The sequence below is a fragment of the Caretta caretta genome, chromosome 10, assembly GCF_965140235.1.
Source record: "Caretta caretta isolate rCarCar2 chromosome 10, rCarCar1.hap1, whole genome shotgun sequence".
Lineage (NCBI taxonomy): Eukaryota > Metazoa > Chordata > Testudines > Cheloniidae > Caretta > Caretta caretta.
Window position 1 is genome coordinate 33686353 of NC_134215.1, and position 19608 is coordinate 33705960.

Consider the following 19608-nt stretch of genomic DNA (forward strand, 5'->3'; position numbering starts at 1 on the left):
TGCTATTGGGCTGTTAGGAATACAATCCTGTCCTGATAGTGCCTATCACCTCCAGAGAAAGGGAAGTGCCTAGAAGATGTAAAAGGAAACTTAGTTTGATAGCATCCTGTCTGGCAAGAATTCACTTATCAATAGCTGGGATGTGAAATCCTCATTTCTTTGTTGTTCTATCACTGTAGTCTCCCCATTTCTCTATTGTTTGTCTGTATAATCTCTGTCTGGTTCTGTGATTGTTTCTGTCTGCTGCATAATTAATTTTGCTGTTTGTAAACTAATTAAGGTGGTGGGATATAATTGGTTAAATAATCATGTTACAATATGTTAGGATTGCTTAGTTAAATTTCAGTAAAATGATTGGTTAAGGTATAGCTAAACAGAACTCAAGTTTTACTATATAGTCTGCCGTCAATCAGGAAGAAAGGGGGGGGAATGGGAAGGGGGGAATTGGAATCATGTTTTGCTAAAGGGGGGAATGGGAACAGGGACACAGGCAAGGTTCAGTGGTGTCAGAGCTGGGAAGGGGGACACTAAGGAAGGAAACTGGAATCATTGCTTGCTGGAAGATCACCCCAATAAACATCGAATTGTTTGCACCTTTGGACTTCGGGTATTTTTGCTCTCTCTGTTCATGCGAGAAGGACCAGGGAAGTGAGCGGGTGAAGGAATAAGCCCCTAACAATGGTGATATTTAATTAAGCAAAAAATCCTAATCTCTGAATGTTATGTCAAATCAGCCTTTGCCTCTTGCTCTGACTCAGAGACAAAGAACTATCCATTTTGTAAAAGGAGGAAGAAAGCTCAAGGAATATCAGAGCCTGTGCTGAGTATCTTCAGCTACAGACAGAGTATAATTCTGCAATTTCAAGTTCTACTGTCGTGAGGTGTGTTTTTAACAAACAATGCACTACATCCTGCTAAACTGTCTTCTGTAAGCAATTGGTCTCACACACTAATCCAGGGGTCGGCAACCTTTTAGAAGTGGTGTGCCGAGTCTTCATTTATTCACTTGAATTTAAGGTTTCGCGTGCCAATAATAGATTTTAACGTTTTTTAGAAGGTCTCTCTCTATAAGTCTATATATTATATAACTAAACTATTGTCGTATGTAAACAAGGTTTTCAAAATGTTTAAGAAGCTTCATTTAAAATTAAATTAAAATGCTGATCTTACGCCGCTGGCCCGCTCAGCCCGCTGCCGGCCTAGATGAACGGAACCCTAGGCCGGCAATCTAGGCCGGCAGCGGGCTGAGCGGGGCCTGTGGCCAGGACCCCGGCTGGCAAGGGGCTGGCAGCCAGAACCCCAGACCGGCAATGGGCTGAGCAGGGCCGGAGGTAGGGACCCCAGACTGGCAGTGGGCTGAGCAGCTCAGCCCGCTGCCACTTAGCCCGTTGTCAGTCTGGGGTTCCATCCGTCCGCTGGCTCCTGCCAGCCACGGTCCCTGCTGCTGGCCCCGCTCAGCCCGCTGCAGGTCTGGAATCCCGGCCCTGTCCACATAGAATAGGTACCTAACTTCTCCCTGGTTCTAGCCATTCTCTTCCTCTCTCTGAACTGAGATGAGGGTGGGAGTGTGCTGAGAACAGGGCTGGGAGTGAAGGAGCAGGCTGGGGGTTGGGGTGCAGGGTCTGGCCAGGAACTAGAATAAGGGAGGGGGCTTAGGGTTGGGGCAGGAGGTTTGGGTGTGGAGCGCTTACCTGGGCAGGTCCCATTTGGTGTGAGGGGTGTAGGTGGGAATGGGGTGTGTGTGTGCAGGAGCTCCCATTTGGTGCTCAAGGTGGGAGTGGGGATGTGGGGGGTGTAAGAGTCAGGGCATGGGGGGGCTGGGGATGTGTGGGGGGTTCAGGAGTCAGGGCAGGGGGCTGGGTATGTGTAGGGGATGCCAGAGTCAGGGCTGGGGTTGTGGGAGGGGTGCGGGGGTCAGGGCAGGGGGTTGGGTATGTGTGGGAGGTGCCAGAGTCAGGGCTGGGTGTGTGTGAGGAGGGTGCAGGGGTCAGGGCATGGGGCTGGGGTGTGTGGGGGGGTGCAGGGGTCAGGGCAGAAGGCTGGGGGTGTGGGCTGGGGTCGTGGGGGTGCTCCCAGCCCCCTGCCCTGAGCGGCTCACGGCAGGGGGCTGGAGGGGATATGCCCTGATTCCACCCCCTTCCCCAAGGTCCCCAGAGCAGAGACCGCGCTGCGACTCCGCTTTTACCTCTCCCCCACCATAGCAAGAGCCGTCAGCTGATTGGTGGCAGGAAAGAAGAGAAGGAGGAGTAGGAACCCAGCACGCTGAGGGAAGAGGCGGGGGGGAGGGGGAAGCTTGCCTGCCCTGCAAGGAGAGAGTGGTGGGCATGGGGTGGAAAAGAGCGGGCTGGGCTGGGCAGGATTTTTAGTGGCACACTGCTGTCTGCCCGGGTCCGGCAGGCAGCAGCGTGCCATTAAAAATTGGCTTGTGTGCCGTGTTTGGCATGCGTGACATAGGTTGCCGACCCCTGCACTAATCCCTCATCTGTGAATAGTTGAAAATAGCTAACTATTCATCACTCAACTAACTGCTTGAGAGAGAACCACAACAAAGTATATTTAGGACAATATCAGACCAATATTTTCATGACAGTCCCCTTCTATTTGTTCAGCTTCCAAGACACAAAGAGTATATATTTTCCTAAACACTTCAATGTCACCAGGTATAATTATAAGCAGATATAAAATTTTTGTAGCTCCATGTTTATAGTATAGATTTTGTCATTTTGGGGGGTATTTTTTAAGTAGACTCAAAAGTAAAAATAACTGTTCAAAGAGAAAGATTAATAAAGTTAAGCAAAAATCTGCATTGGTAGTCCTCTTAGCAGAACTCTCAGAATAGTGAGTTCCTATTGTAGTTACAGAATAGCAAGCAGACTAAAATTAGAAAACTTACACTATGATGACCAACATCACACAAGAGCAGGGGAATAAAGATTAAAGGCATGGGGCACGTTTGCTTTCTTTCTATCACACTATTTAAAAATTATGTAGCTAGTTCCTTCTTACCTGTCTTCTTTAATCACATCCACAAAATGAGCATCTGTCTTCTCTCTGATGTTTTTGAACCTCAGTGGAAGGAGTGCTGACTGGTCTAAACTCACTCCTACCCATCTTCCTTTCTCCTGCAACATCTCATAAAGTGATGTCTGGCTGTTGCTCAGCTTCTCATCCTGTGGCGGACTCAAAAGTCCATTCTGGGTCTTTGGACTGCGTCGTCCAGGAGTCTGCTTCATAGCAAGAAGAAACGTATGAGTGAAGGATTAAATATGTGAGAAAACATACAAACAGCACAGAGGTTTGAACCTGATGATATGCTTAAAAAAATAAAAGAGCTCTTTTGCACCCTCTTGTGCAGCCACAGAATATGGTGGTATTGGTGGCAGTGACCACCAACTCTGTCCTCCTGTTTCCAACCCATTGTATTGCATCTTCTCTTTACTGGCTACTGCCTCCCTTATTCTGTGCATCCTTGTTCACCTGCTTCACGCACATCTTCTCTACTTGATTCCTGGCAAATAATCCAGAAACTAGGAACTCAGGTGGCTCTATTGAGACTTACATGCAGTTCCATGTTTTACTTACAACTGTGACCAACTGAAGTGTCATAAACCACTGCCCCATCTAAAAGAGCTCTCAACGATGCCTGTAGCTGTTTGCACCATTCCACACTGATACAACAGACATTCTGTACTTCAGAATGGCTCACTGACAGAGTGACAATCCTGGAATTTTATTATATAGATAAAGCCAGAAGGGACCATTGTGATTTTCTAGTCTGACTTCCTGAGTAACACACTCCATAAGACTTCCCTGAATTAATTTCTGTTTAAACTAGAGAATATTTTTTAGAAAAACATCCAGTCTTGATTTAGAAGCTGTCAGTGATAGAGACTCCATCATAACCCTTTGTAAGTTGTTCTGATGGTTAATTTCTAGTCTGAATTTGCCTTGCTTCAACTTCCAGCCATTGGATATTGCTATACTTTTGTCTACTAGATTGAAGAGCCCTTTATTATCAAATATATGCTACCCATGTAAGTATTTATAGACTGTGATCAAATCATTCCTTAACTTTCTTTTTGTTTAACTAGATTGAGCTCCTCTCACTATAAGGCATGTTTTCTAATCCTTTATTTATTCTTGTGGCTGTTCCCAGAATTCTCTCAAATTTATCAACATCCTTCTTGAATTGTGAACACCAGAACTGGACACAGTATTCTAGCAGTGGTTGCACAGGTGCCAAATATAGACATAAAATAACCTCTCTACTCCAGCATGAGATTCCCATGTTCACGCATTCCAGGATTACATTAGCCCTTTTGGCCACAGCAGTGCACTCATGTTCAGCTGATTATCTACCATGACTTCCAAATCTTTTTCAGTCACTGCTTCCCAGGACACAGTCCTCCATCCTGTATGTATGGCCCACAATCTTTTGTTCCTAGATATGACCTCATATTTGGTCACATTAAAATGCATATTGTTTGCTTGAGCCCAGGTTACCAAGTGATCCAGATTGCTTTGTATTAGTGAACTGTCCTCTTCATTGTTTATCACGCCCCCAACTTTGGGTCCCCTTCCAACTTTATCAGTGATGATTTTATGTTTTCTTATAGGTAATTGATGTAAATTTTAAATAGCTGGGATGAAGAACCAATCTCTGTGGAACCCCACAAGAAATATACCTGCTTGATGATGATTTCTCCTTTACAATTACATTTTGAGACCAATCAGTTAGCCAGTTTTGAATCCATTTAATGTGTGCCATGCTAATTTTGTATTGTTCTAGTTTATTCATCAAAATATTGTGTGGTACCAAGTCAAATACCTTCCAGAGGTCTAAGTACATTACATCAAAGCTATTACTTTTATCAACCAAATTGAAATCTCCTTAAAAAAAGATATCAATAGTGGCACAAGATTAGCTTTCCTCCAATCCTCTGGAACTTCTCCAGGGTTCCAAGACTTATTGAAAATCACCATTAACAATACAGAGAGTTCTTCAGTCAGCTCTTTGAAAACTCTTGAATGCAAGGTATCCGAACCTGCTGATTTAAATTGACTATCTTTAGTAGCTGCTGTTCCACACCTTCCATAATTACCAATGAATGGAAAGTGTTATCATCATAGGATACTAATATGCCATCTGTTTTTTTCACCAAATACAGAACAGAAATATTTATTGAACACTTCTGCATTATTATTGACAATTCCATGATTTTCATCTAGTAAGGAACCAATACCATTGTTAAGATACCCTTTGTTCCTAAATATATTTGAAAAACTCCTTATTGTCCTTAACTCTTCTGCTCATAGATTTCTCTGTGTGTTGTTTTGCCTCTCATAACAATTTTCTACAATCCCTACCTTCTGATTTATATTTATACTACCAACTTTCCCTTTCTTCCATTTGCTATACATTGTTTTGTTTTTACAGTTGCCTTCACTTCCCTCTAATCCTGGTTGGCTTTTTTAACCAGTGCAGCCTTCCTTCTTGGTTGTGGGGGGTTTTTTTGAGCTTGTTCTCAAATAAAATGCTTTTAAACAATTTCCAATAATCATTTATATTTTTCTGTTTAAATTCTTTCTCCCAACTAATTTGGCTCATAAGTCATCCTCTGCAAAGACAGACCATAGTCTCCAAAGAAAGACTACTATGTCAGATATTTAAACTGACAGAATACATGATTCTTGCCAAAAAATTATATATAATATCTTCTGAATCTCATTAGGTTTTTTTTTTTTTTAAACTAATATAGCTTTAGAGACTATGTGCTATCTTGCTGAAGGAATGAGGATTGCACATACTAGTGAAGAGAGGAGGGTTCATGAGGAATGATCCCTTTCCATCTGAAGCTTTCTTGTACCTAGGGTACTTATATTTAAACATTACTTGGTTAGGGGAATTTAAATCAGGACCATCTCCATAAGGAATCCACTAAATCAAGAACTGGTGAACAGGTAATTCCCACCCCACTTGAAGGTGTTCTTTTTTCTTTTAATTAACACTTCAGTAAGTTTCTTTGCCTGAAAATACATTAACTGTAGAAAATGTTTATATAGAAGCTAAAATATGACATATCTCTTTAGACTATTTTTTTAAAATTCTTTCTGCTCATCTAAGGAAACTGATGAAAATGTATGCTTCCTTGGAGTGATGTGGAGAAGCCTGATATGGAAGAACAATAGGGTATAAACAGGCCACGAAGAAATTCAGGCTGGAAATTAGAAGAGTAATTGTATCACAGGGCTGCTTGTGATGGTTGGGGGCACGGCTGGGAGTCCCTTCCAATGTATGTGCTCTGTTCCTAAAGCTCACGGCTACATATGGCTACATATGGTCCTCTAGTCCAGGAAGGGGTGTATTTTTGTTTGTTTTTAGTCTCCTTTCTGTGAACCATTGGAGATGGCCACGGCTGGAGTTGACACACTGGACGGGGAGGGCCAGTGTTGAGGTGGCACCAAGCATTTTCTCTCTCACATGCTTAGGTGGCTGGTTGTTACTCACTTGCTGAGGTCTTACTAATCATGATACGTGGGGTCAGGAAGGAATTTCCCCCCAGGTCAGATTGGCAGGGTCCTTGGGGTTTTTTGCCCTCCTTGAAGTATGGAGGGATGCCAGGATTATCTGGGTATATTTCCCATACTTAATTCCACACTGTCGCAGGCGCTTCAGGCATGAGTATACCTTGGTCCCTCCTATTCTCTGCCTGCTGCATACTGGTTTAGTCTTCTGGGGGCTGTAATACTTTGGTCTAGTTTTCATGTGCAGGTGCTGGATGGTGTCAATGGTCTGTGATATATAGGAGGTCAGATTAGATCAACATTTCTCAAATGCAGCCACCAGCAGATTTTTTTTGCGACCGTGACAGCCTGCAAAACATAGATGGAGATTTTGGGGGGGGGGAGCACGGAGGGGGAACAGCAGCCCTCCGTGCAGTGCCCAGCTGTTGCTCCTGAATAGCTGTTACCAAAGGCAGCGAGATGTGCCACCTTGGTGTTTGTGCTGGCGCCACCAGCAGGAATCAGCACACAGTACCACGTAGCCTCCTTGGGGGCTCTGGGGAGAGCCTCTGGAGACACGCGGTGCAAGTGTGCATGGCGCCGGAGGTGGCTCTTGTCAGTGGAGGTGGCTGCTGTGTTCGGTTGCAGGGGCGCTCCCCTGGGCAGCTCCCCCTCTCCCACCCAGCTGGGGCATGGAGAGCCTCAGGCTCCACAGGTGACTACTGAGTTCCCGACCCACCTTCCCCAGGACGGGCTCTTGGTGAAGGACTGTGGGAGGCAGGGACAGAGATGGGTTGGTGCTTTCCCCATCTGGGGCCACATTTGCTGTTTACAGTTGCTGTAGTTACTGCAGCAGCTCAACTGCTCCAAGCTGCTACAGGACTTGGCAGCTTCCCAGCAGGGTGAGGGGCTCCCGGTCCATTACACACTCCAAGCACAAGAATAGGAACACTGAATGGGGAGCCCTACTTCCTACTAAATACATAAATTACAATGATTTGGACATGTACATGCACATATTTATTTGTTTTTCCTAAGGTTAAGTATTCTGGGAAAAATTTGTCAGCAAGGGGGCTGCACTCTGAAGTCACCAAAAAATTAGTTGTGAGAACCGCTGGACTAGATGATCTGATGGTCCTTCTGGCCTTAAACTCTGTGACTTCTCTGAGCCTTTTTTTCTTTCAGCTCCCTGGCAGAGGCTCAAATCCCTAAGAAAAATCTTTCCTTCTGTCAGCTCAAGGTTTTTCTGGGCTATCTCCACTCTGTTAATCTTAACACGAGAAGATTAGATTTTAAAATTGCTTGTGTGGCAGCAGAAAGTCCCTATTTAATAAATGTTGCTAACTCTAGCTATACAGTAGTTTCTGATGGTCACTGGCAGTCTGACTGATGCACCCTACCCCAATTCCCTCTAATAAAGAGAGATGCACACTGGGAAAGGAGGACTCCACAGTAAGTTAGGAGCCAGAAGAGTCAAGTGCCACTGCATGTTTTAGTTTTTTGTGTTCAATCTGCTTCTACTTAAAGTAGGCAACCCAGAGTCACTGGGCAGCACATATATATCAGTCTCGCTTTGTTTGGTAATATTTAACTGAATAAATGAGGCACATCTGACCTTGTGTACACTGAGAGTCAAGGAGGGTGAGGTAATATCTTCTACTGGATCAAATTCTGTTGGAAAGAGAGACAAGCTTTCGAGCCACACACAGCTCTTCTACAGGTCTCCGAACACTGTGTGGCTCAATCGCTTGGGTCTCTCACCAACAGAAGTTGGTCCAGTAAAAGATATTACCTCACCCACCTTGTCTCTTTAATATCCTGGAACCAACATGGCTACAACTACACTGCATATAACTTGTGTACTCTAGCATTTTTCTTCCAGTTATCCACTGTTGCAGCTCAAAGTGGCACGAGTGTAGAAAATACTACTGGCATTTTATCCAGTGTTCCACAGACCTCCTCTAAGCAGGGACAGATGAAACTGTGGTTAAAATGTCAACAATTAATACACACTAGTGATCATAACCATTGCTGCCACTGATGGAGCTGCAGTGGCGTAAATCTCAAAGAAAAATTCAGCCTGTGTGGAGGTACTTTGCTTTACAGAGTCTCTGGTGGTTTGTGGTTGGTGACACTTAAACAGAAGCAGAAGGGGTAAAAGTATCCTACACATACCACCTCAGCATTTTGGGATGACCAGCAACATCTTTCTTTTTACGTAACTGCCTCCTGATGAGGCCTGCCCTGGAAAAAACGGTTACTCACCTTCTCGTAACTGTTGTTCTTCAAGATGTGTTGCTCATGTCCATTCCAATCAGGTGTGTGAATGCGCATGTGCACGGTAGCCGGAAGATTATTCCCTAGCAGCATTCGTCGGGTCGGCCTGGGCACCCGCTGGAGTCGTGCCTTCATGATGCTCAGTATACAGCCCTGCCAACCTGCCACCCCTTCAGTTCCTTCTTGCTGGCAACTCCGACAGAGGAGTAGGAGGGTGGGTCTTGGAATGGACATGAATAATACATCTTGAAGGACAACAGTTACAAGAAGGTGAGTAACAGCTTTTTCTTCTTCAAGTGCTTGTTCATGTCAATTCCAGACAGGTAACTCACAAGCCTAAGTTCAGGAGGTGAAGTCGGAGTCTTCCACTGATTGGAGCACTGCTGGTCCAAAGGCCACATCATCTGTGGCCTGCTGGTTAATCGCGCAGTGCGTGGTGAAAGTGTGGATGGAGGACCACGTCGCTGCTCTGCAGATTTCCTGAGTGGGGACCTGCGCCAGGAATACTGCTGATGAAGCCTGCACCCTGGTAGAGTGCACAGTGATTGGGGGTGTGGTAACCCCAATCAGGTTGTAGCACTCATGAATGCAGGACATGATCCATGACAAAATGTGTTGTGATGACACAGGCAGACTTTTCATTCTGTCCGTCACTGCCATGAATAACTGCATCGATTTTCTGAACGGCTTCATTGTCTCAATGTAAAAGGCTAGTGCCCTGTGGACATCCAGTGAGTGAAGTCTCTGCCCCCCGCCAGTGGAGTGCAGCTTAGGGTAGAATACCAGGAGAAAGATGTCCTGGTTGATGTGAAACTGTGACACAACCTTTGGAAGGAAAGCAGGAGGCCTGAGCTGAACCTTGTCCTTATAGAACATGGTGTAGGGAGGGTCTGATGTTAGGGCCTTGAGCTCAGACACCCTCCTTGGCCACCTTGTAAGAGAGGTAGAGCAGGGAGCATGTCGCCAGTGGTCCAAAGGGTGGTCCCATGAGCCTAGAGAGGACCAGGATGAGGTCCCAGGAGGGGACAGGCTGACAGACGTGAGGGTACAGTCTGTCAAGTCCTTTTAGAAATCGGATGACCACAGGGTTAGCAAACACCGGGCAGCCCGCTTGCAGGTGTATTGAATGTTCCACACAGAAGTCCCACAGCACCACTTTCAACTCTCTGATGTTGATGTGGAGAGCCAGGTCTGCGTGAAATCAGAGACCTTGGGGCTTACAGTCTCCCAGATGAGCTCCCCAGCCCAAGTCTGATGCGTCCGTCACTAGCGAGAGAGATGGCTGTGGACTGATGAAGGGGACCCCTGAGCACACCTCCTGAGGGTCGAGCCAACACAGGAGGGAGTTGAGTACCGGGCAAGAAAAGGTCCCAATCCTGTCCAAGCTGTCCCAGGCTGGGTGATACACTGATGCAGCCACGACTGAAGGGGTCAAGCCTGAGTCTGGCATGCTGCACCATGTAGGTACAGGCAGCCATGTGACCGAGAAGCTTCAGGCAGTTCCTTGCTATGGTGGCGGGAAACTGTCTGATGCCTCGAATGATTTCTGTCAGGGTCTGAAATCTTGCTTCCGGTAGGTATTACGTGGCTTGGGTTGAGTCCACAGTACTGCCTCTATAGACTCTATCCTCTGGACAGGGGACAGAGTTGATTTTGCTTCGGTTAGAAGGAGACCCAGGTTGTTGAAGGTGACTCTGATGATCTGACTTGAGCTTCCACTTGGGTCCTTGAGTGGCCCTTGATCAGCCAGTCATCGAGATACGGAAACGCCTGTACTTAGAGCCTGCGCAGGAACGCGGCGATGACTGCCATGCACTTGGTGAAGACTCGAGGTGCTGCTGACAGGCTGAACAGAAGGACTGTGAATTGGTAGTGGGTATTGCTTGCCACAAACCTGAGGTACTTTCTGTGGGGCTGAGTAATTGCAATATGAAAATATGCATCCTTCAAGTTGAGGGCGGCATACCAGTCTGCTGGATCCAGCGAGGGGAGGCCAAAGAGACCATGCAAAACTTGAGTTTCTTAACTAACTTGAGTTCTTGCAAGTCCAAGATGGGCCTGAGGCCACCTTTGGCTTTCAGTATTAGGACATACCGAGAATAGAAGCCCTTGCCCTTCTGCTCCTTAGGAATCTCTTCCACTGCCCCAGTGATAGGAGTGAGTGAACCTCCTGTATAAGGAGTTGTTCATGAGGGGTCCCAGAAGAGGAAGCGGGGTGGAAGGGTGGGAGGGCACAGAATTGGATGGAGTATCCCCTCTCTACTGTGCAGAGCACCCAGTGGTCTGAAGTAATACGGGACCATGCACGGTAGAAAGGGGATAGTTGGGACGAAAAGGTAAGGCGGGGTGGATCCAGATCTCGCTCTGGTGCGCTGTCGTCAACTGCACCATCAAAAGGCCAGTTTGCCCCCTGAAGGTGGCTTGGATTGTTCCGAGACCTGGCCAGAGGGTTGACGCGGCCTTCTCCTGCAGCTCCGATTTCTCCTTTTGGAGTCATCTTGGCGGTTCTGATAACCGAACCATTGAGGAGGCTGCGGACGGAAGTGTCTCCGCTGCGTTAAAGGCATATAGAGACCCACGGACCTGAGAACTGGAGTCTTTAAGGCTGTTTAGCCTTTTGTCACTTTTTGTCTCATAGGGGAGGCCAGAAACCTGGAGCCATGAGCCCCTTCTCCTAGTTGCTCCTGTGGTCATAACCCTGGTGGCCACATCTGCTTCGTCAAGTGCCATTTGGGAGGAGAGAACGGTGCCATGAGGTGAAGCAGTTTTTGGGCTGCTTCAAACGCCTCTGGTGTCAAAGGGAGGTGCAGCTCACGGCTCGACCTCAGCGAGCGAGGAGGGTCTGGACTCAACAGCCCTTCTACGTGGGCAGGAGTCAACACGAGCGTCACCGGTGGAGCAGCACTCGTGTGGCCTGACTCAGGTCTAACAGTAGCAGGCTCCTTAGGCCTAGAAGGGGGAGAGCAACCCCTCTCCAGCCTCTTCATCTTTTGCAGCACCGGTGATTACGAGCGGTGCCTGCATGGGGCATGTGAGCCACAGTGGAGCAGGGACGGTGCTGTGAGTCCTTATCCTTACCTGGCACCAGTGCCTGTGCTGACCATGCCGGAGCACTCCGCACCGAGGAGGAGGTACTCGGTGCAGGATCCATTGACCCCAGGTCAGACTGGGGGCAGAGTGCTGCCTCCATCAACAGGACCTTCAGGCACTGCTCTCTATCTTTTAAAGTCCTGGACCAAAAGGTCTTACAAATGACACAACAATCCTTCTGATGGCCCTCTGCTAAACACTTTAGACACGAGGTGTGAGGATCACTTCTGGGCATACTCTTGCCACAGGCTTCGCAGGCTTTGAAGCTTGGAGACCCCGGCATGTCCCAGCATCAGGAGAGTGTAGGAGTGGATTCCCCCTCCTCCCCTCAAAGGAAACTTATGTAACCCTAACGAACTATTAACGAACAATGAAAAACTAATAGAGAACAATGTAAGAAACTGCTAAATACGCTTGTCAAGATAACAGCACGGGGAAGTTCCGGCTAACCATCACTGGTGGTAAGAAGGAACGGAGGGAGCAGCAGGTCGGCGGGGCTTTATATTGAGCGCCATGAAGGTGTAACTTCAGAGGGCGCCCAGGCCAACCCAACAGATGCTGCTAGGGAAACATCTTCCAGCTACTGTGCACGTGCGCACACCTGATTGGAACTGACATGGACACGCACTCGAAGAATGAACGAGCACTAGAAGAAGAATCGGAATTTCCTGTAGCCACTCTGTTCTAACTCCCTCAGAGTGAGCGATGGTGGAGTTGTAGTACAAGCGTAATGGACCCAACGCAGTAGGCTCAAATCAGACTGCATTCACTGCATATTCTGCCCTTTCTGAACTTAAAAGATGTCTGTGATTCATAATTCAAGGACTGTGTTAAGATGATGGGAGGTAAGCAAGAAAATGTGTCTGGAAATTAATGGTGTATCAGAACTTAGGCCTAATTGGTGGATAAAATAACGTGGAATAGGCTGTTCCACCCACCATTCCCTCTGTGGGTCCTAAAAGAACAGACAGAGGGAAAAGAGGAAGAACAGACGGAGGCTACTGGGGCGAGCTTTGCCATCATGGCTGCCACCCACACTGGGACCCTAGGCCTTCATCATTCTGATTCTGAGAGATCACCTGAACCAGACCAGACCAGAGAGGGATCCAGATGACATTGCCAACCCCTACCAGGTTCAGCTGAATATCAAACATCCCTGAGATGAAACAAGATCAAACTTTAGCAGCAGCAGCAACACTAGCTATAGCCCATCTCAACTATCTTCTTCTCTTCTAACCCAGAGCTGTTATTACCATCTTTGATACCATCTAAGAGACTGTCAAGCAAGAAGGGGTTTCCTTCTAAAACTCTCAAGCTAAGTGAAAGAGAACCAGGGATGTTGTTAAAATGAAAGCCTTAACTAATACTTCACATTTCAATGCTTTAACTGTTCTTCCTTCTTTTCTTTATCTTTGATAAAAGGATAAAAGGATTTTTAATCGTGTGTATGCCATGGTACTAAGCAGGCTGAGTTCTCTGTATACAAAACCCAGCCCTTATTTAACACTGTTTAATATTGGAGAGTGACTGGGTTATGTTAACACTTTGGGTCATATATTTCATTCAAATAAATACAACAGTGCTTCTGCTGTGCCTAGCTATTATTTGAGGCAAAGGTGTAACTAAGAAGAGAACATCATAGGTTGAAATATTTTAATAAAAAAGTGATTTTGACTGCACCAGTTTTTGGGTTTCCAACTTGAGATATTTTGAGGGAGTCAGACATTCAGAGGTCAGGTGCTCAGCAATTTCTGAAAATCAGGTCCTCTAAAGTGTCCAGTTGGGCACTAAAAAATTGAGGCATGCACAATGACTAGTCACTTTTGAAAACCTTGGCCAGAATGACTAGAATTTGGTGCCCAAAAATTCTGAATTCTGAAATTGGCTCTGCTGCTTGCCAGTTATATTGAAGCGAGGAGGAACCCAGTACAAAAATGAGGCTATTAAAACTGATGTAGGGGAGTCAGGAGTGAGAAAGCTTAAGTTACCTTGGTATTGTTTTTATGTTCCTCCTGACAGCCATTTTGGATAGCTCCTTCCTCTATACTGACATCACTGTTGGGAGCCAACGTAACACTACATGAAGGACACGTCTGCAAGAAGACAAAAAATTGAAAACAGAAATATTCAGATATCATCAGAATATTATGTATTTCACAACAGACTCATTTTCACTGCCACAAGTAGACTCTCAAAACTGTCCATATTCCAAGATTCCCTTTCAATAAGAATTGCATGACAGGATGTCCAACCATACTGCAACTTTAGCTGGATACTGCGGAAGGCCACAAAATGCTATTGTGAATAACTGCTGTGTGGTTAAGTGAAAACTAAACAGCAGAACTGAAAACAGTGAGCAGAAAGGGGAATGCCAGTGAACAATCCCAGATGTTCTTCTTACTTAAGAGTTTTATGGGTAATATTTACCTGAAATACTGAGTATAATAGGTTATTATGCACTGTATTTAATCCCTGTGAATTAATTTATAATGTATGGTTGTAGCATATTTATACAAATGAGACATGCCATGCACATTCAGAACCAGATTCTCCAATGTGGTGTAGCTACTTTGTGCAAGTACATCCTGCTTCTGGAGAAAGCCCTACCACCTCATGCAATGATACAAACGGACACTGCCACCTACCCGGGCAGCTAGTACAAAGGCCAAGGCTGGGATAACCTAAAACCATAACAATCCTTGGTTGTAGTTTCAGCTCGTTAGGGCTGTTATTGTAGCCAGCATAAGTAAAAGCAACCCTCAGGCTGCTCTAATCTATGTTGGGGAACCGACTGCACACAACAGCCCTGGGATTGGGAGAGTTCAATGGTAAACTTTGCACTCCACTCACCCCCATCTCAATCCGTGTTGTGTGGAGTCTGGCTCCATCCAAAGAACTGCCCCAAAGCTGTCACAAAGGATATTAAAAATCCTGTTTTGGTTGGTGTAGAAGTCATAGTCCACAATTTAAAACTCTGTATATACTGTACAGTATTGTATGTCATCTTCACACTAAAATAAAGTTAAATATGTATTAATATGTCACTTATAAGTTAGTGCAAGTGGCTCTCTACTCAGTGGCCTTTTCTTAAAGGCCTCTAATGTGGACTCTGGATCAGCAGCATGACAAGGGACTTGCAGGTGGAATACAGATAATAAACAGGATACTCTCCAATGGAACATATTAGAAATATTGTGTTGGACTGCATTTTTGCCATCTGTGCTGTGAATTACATGCCAAATAACTGTTAGTGCAATGTTAAGACTATACAGTTTAAAAAAAATCACAAAAATAAGAAAATATAAAAGTCAAGGCTTCAACAGGAAAGCAACTGGATTATGCTGAAATCCTGTATAAACAGGGATACTGATTAGTCACCATTCCCTCCATTCCCTCTCCCCCGCTTCCTCAAGGCCTCCCTCCTCTCTCTGGCTTCATCCTCCCACTCAGTATTGAAACAATAATTAAAAATAGAATAAGAGCATCTGGAAAATCATGAGCTCTAAACAGCTCAGTTTCTGCAAAGGAAAATCATGTTTCACTAATGTATCACATTTTTTGAACAGGTCAATAAAATAGCAGATAAATGAGAAACAATTGACATAATTCATTTAAACTTTCAAAAGAATTTAGAAAAGGTCCCACACAAGAGGCTACTAAAGAAACAATGCAGTCATGAGGTGAAAGGCAAAATACTGTCCTGGACCAAAAAGAGACAGGAAACAAATGGTCGATTTTCATCATTGCAAAAGGTTATCAATGGGGTGCCTCCCCCCATTGTTTCACACTAGGTCCAGTGTTGTTTAATATATTTAACAACAGTATGGAAAAGGGAGTGACCAGTGAGGCAGAAACATTTGCAGATGACACAAAGTTATTTAGGTTAGTAAAGTCCAGAAAAGACTGTGAGGAACTTCAGAGAGACCTAACCAAACTAGGTGAATGGATAACAGGATGACAGATTCAGATCAATGTTGATAAATGCAAAGCAATACACATTTGTATGATAAAATTCTGAACTACACTTACACCTTCCAGGGTTCTAAATAACTGTATCTGCATAGGTAAAGGATCTGGGCATCATTATGAACAGCTCACGGCCTTAATGTAGTGCTGGGCAACCTGCAGCCCGCGGGCCGCATAAACCCATCAGGGTAATCTGATTACAGGTCAGGAGACACTTTGCTGACGTTGACCGTCCGCAGGCACGGCCCCCCGCAGCCCTCACTGGCCGATAACAGCAAACTGCGGCCACTGGGAGCTGTGAGGGGCTGTGCCTGCGGACGGTCAAAGTCACCAAAATGTCTCGCGGCCCGCAATCAGATTACCCTGATGGGCCGCAGGTTTCCCACCACTACCTTAATGCGTAGATTTGAAAAAAAAAAAAAAGGATTGTTTACCTCAAGAGAGGAGATAAATGAGGGGAGGGAGAACATGATAAAAGGATACAAAATAATGAAAAGTAGAGAGGAGATATGAGATTAGAAGTCTTATCTATCCCAACACAAGAACAAGGGGGCATTCAACAAAACTTAAAAGCAGATAATTCAAAACTGATGAAAGGAAATACTTTTTCACACAATATGCAATATCAAAGGCACAACATCAAACTATCCTGATGACAAGGAAAGATAGGAAGAATTGTAAGAAGCCAATATAGCTCCGTCAGGAGATGGAAATAAAAAAGGATGCCCACAAAAAGTGGAAACATGATAAATTGCTAAGGAGGAGTACAAAAGAATTGCACAAGTAGGTAGGAACAAAATCAGAGATGCTAAGGCACAAAATGAGTTACTCCTAGCAAGGGACAAAAAAAGGCAATAAGATGATGTTCTATAAATACATTGTTCAGAGTAACAGCCGTGTTAGTCTGTATTCGCAAAAAGAAAAGGAGTACTTGTGGCACCTTAGAGGCTAACCAATTCATTTGAGCATAAGCTTTCGTGAGCTACAGCTGAAGTGATGAAGTGAGCTGTAGCTCACAAAAGCTTATGCTCAAATAAATTGGTTAGTCTCTAAGATGCCACAAGTACTCCTTTTCTTTTTATAAATACATTAAGAGCAGGAGAAAGATGAAGGAAAGCGTAGGTCCTCTATTTAGCCAGGAAAGAGAGCTAATTAGTTATGATATCAAGAAGGCTGAGGTGTTTAATTCTTATTTTTGCTTCAGAATACTCAACCCAATTAATATTAATAAAGGGGAAGGAAAACAAGCCAAAATAGGGAAAGAACATGTTAAAGAATATTTAGGCAAGTTAACTGTATTCAAGTCAGCAAGTTCTGATGAAATGCACCCCAGGTACTTAAGTTGAAACAATCTCGGAATCATTAGTGATTATCTTTGAAAACTCATGAAGGATGAGTGAGGTCCCAGAGGACAGGAGAAAGGCAAACATAGTACCTATCTTTAAAAAAAGAAAACAACAAGGAATAGATCATTCATTTTGGTTACTGGCCTTGCAGATAGGTGGAAGCTGTAGACATGACATATGTTGATTTTAGTAAGGCTTTTGACACAGGCCCACATGATATTCTCATAAGCAAATCAGGGAAATGTGATCTAGATGAAATTACTATAAGATGGGCTCAAAACTGGTTGAGACACCATACTCAAAGAGCTATTATCAATGCTTCACTGTCAAATTGAGTGGACATACATAGCAGAATCCGAAAAGGGTCAGTCCATGGACTAGTACTATTCAATATTTTAATTAATGACTTGGATAATGTAGTGGAGAGTAGGTTTATAAAATTTGTGGATGATACCAAGTGGGAGAGGTTGCAAGCACTTTTGAATTCTAATCCTAGCCACCAAACTTGACAAATTGCAGAAGTGGTCTGAAATCAACAAGTTTAAATTCAATAAAGACAAGAGCAAAGTACCACACTTAGGGGGGAAAATAAATCAAACGCACAAGTACAAAATTGAGAATAACTGTCTAGGTGGTAGTACTGCTGAAAAAGACCTCGGTATTATAGTGGATCACAAAGAGAATACAAGCCAACAGTGTGATCCAATTGCAAAAAAAAACTAGTATCATTCTAGGGTTTACTAACAGGAACTTTGTACGTAAGACATGGGAGGTAATCGTCCTGTTCTACTAAGCACTGGTAAGGCCTCAGTTGAAGTACTCTATCAAGTTCTGGGTATTCATACTTTAACAAATATAACGATAAATTGGAGAGCGTCCAGAGGAGAGCAACAAAAACAATAAAAGGTTTAGAAAATTTGATCTATGAGGAAAGGTTAAAAAACCGGAGCATGTTTAGTCTTGAAGACAGTGGGGAGACCTGATAACACTCTTTAAATATGTTAAGGGCCTTAAAAAAAGAGAACGATTACTTTTTCTTCATGTCCATTGAAGATAGGACAAAAAATAATTGGCTTAATCTGAAGCAAGGGAGATTTAGATTAGATATTAAGAACAACTTTCTAACAATAAGGATAGTTACACACTCGCATAGGCTTCCAAGGGAGGTTATGGAATCCCTGTCATTTCAGGTTTTTAAGAACACTACATACAAACACCTGTCAGGGATGGCTTAGGTATACATTGTCCTGCCTCAGTGCTCTCTCAAGGTCCTTTCTCAAGGTCTCTCAAGATCTCTCAAGGTCCTTTCCAGCCCCATATTTCTACAATTCTTTGCAATTAGACTATGGAATTCATTGCCACAGGATGCCACTGAGGTCATAAATTTAACAAGGTTCCAGGAAGGATTGGATATTTATATGGTGTGACAAAGTTCCTCCTCTGCCTTGGTGGGTCCCGCTCTTATTGGCGGATTTGCTCGCCTCAGAGGTTCACGGCAGCCCGCAGTTTGGCCACTTTTGTGGCTCAAATCTGCCGTTCACTTACTTAGCCTCATCACTGGCCAGCATGGGGAAAAGGAAGAAGAACAATTCCCCGCAGTCTCTGCTGATCCACCTAGTGGATCGGGGAACAGGCCAGAGACCTTCCCCTCTGGTGGAACCCACAGTCCAGTTCAGCTCCTACGGTATCAAGTAGGGAGTTGGGGGGATGGAGGAAACCCAGACCCGCCCTCTACTCCGGGTTCCAGCCCAGGGCCCTGTGGATTGCAGCTGTCTACAGTGGCTCCTGTAACAGCTGCGTGACAGCTACAACTCCCTGGGCTATTTCCCCATGGCCTCCTCCCAACACCTGCTTTATTTTCACCACAGGACCTTCCTCCTGATGTCTGATAATGCTTGTACCTCTTGGTCTTCCAGTAGTACGCCTTCTCACTCTCAGCTTCTTGCGCCTCTTGCTCCCAGCTCCTTGCATGCACACCACAAACTGGAGTGAGCTCCTTTTTAAAACCCAAGTGCCCTGATTAGCCTGCCTTAATTGATTCTAGCAGCTTCCTGACTGGCTGCAGGTGTTCTAATCAGCCTGTCTGTCTTAATTGTTTCCAGAAAGTTCCTGATTGTTATGGTCTATGTTTAACTATCATGAATGTCTTTACATCACTTTCATTGATGCAATGCAAAAAGGCTTTGAAAAGTGATTATTACGAACCGATCAACAAGCCCTGTGCACTCCCAGATTATTAGACAATATCTTTATCCATTGCGAAAGTTAGTTAACACTGAGATTCAAATAACTATTATTCCACGTTTAATCTTGCTAATAAGCCACTGAGATCACCACAAATGGCTGGTTCCTGGGGTTAGATCATAAGAGAAAATCTCAAAAGGGAAGCACAAACCTTTTGAAAACAGACAGCAGTTTATTTGAA

The 19608-nt window shown here is 44.7% G+C and overlaps 1 protein-coding gene across 2 annotated transcripts in view; it reads right to left on the reverse strand.

Annotated features, from left to right (window-relative positions):
* ADCY9 (adenylate cyclase 9) overlaps positions 1-19608 on the reverse strand; it is a 189905-nt gene that overhangs the window by 60958 nt on the left and 109339 nt on the right. The window contains exons 3-4 of one of the 2 annotated variants that reach the window (XM_048866624.2): positions 13860-13964; positions 3007-3227 (exon numbers count right to left, since the gene is read on the reverse strand). In XM_048866624.2, the coding sequence (XP_048722581.1) occupies positions 3007-3227; positions 13860-13964 (326 nt within the window). The remainder of the gene's footprint in view (positions 1-3006; positions 3228-13859; positions 13965-19608) is intronic. The other variant, XM_048866625.2, reaches the window with a different exon arrangement.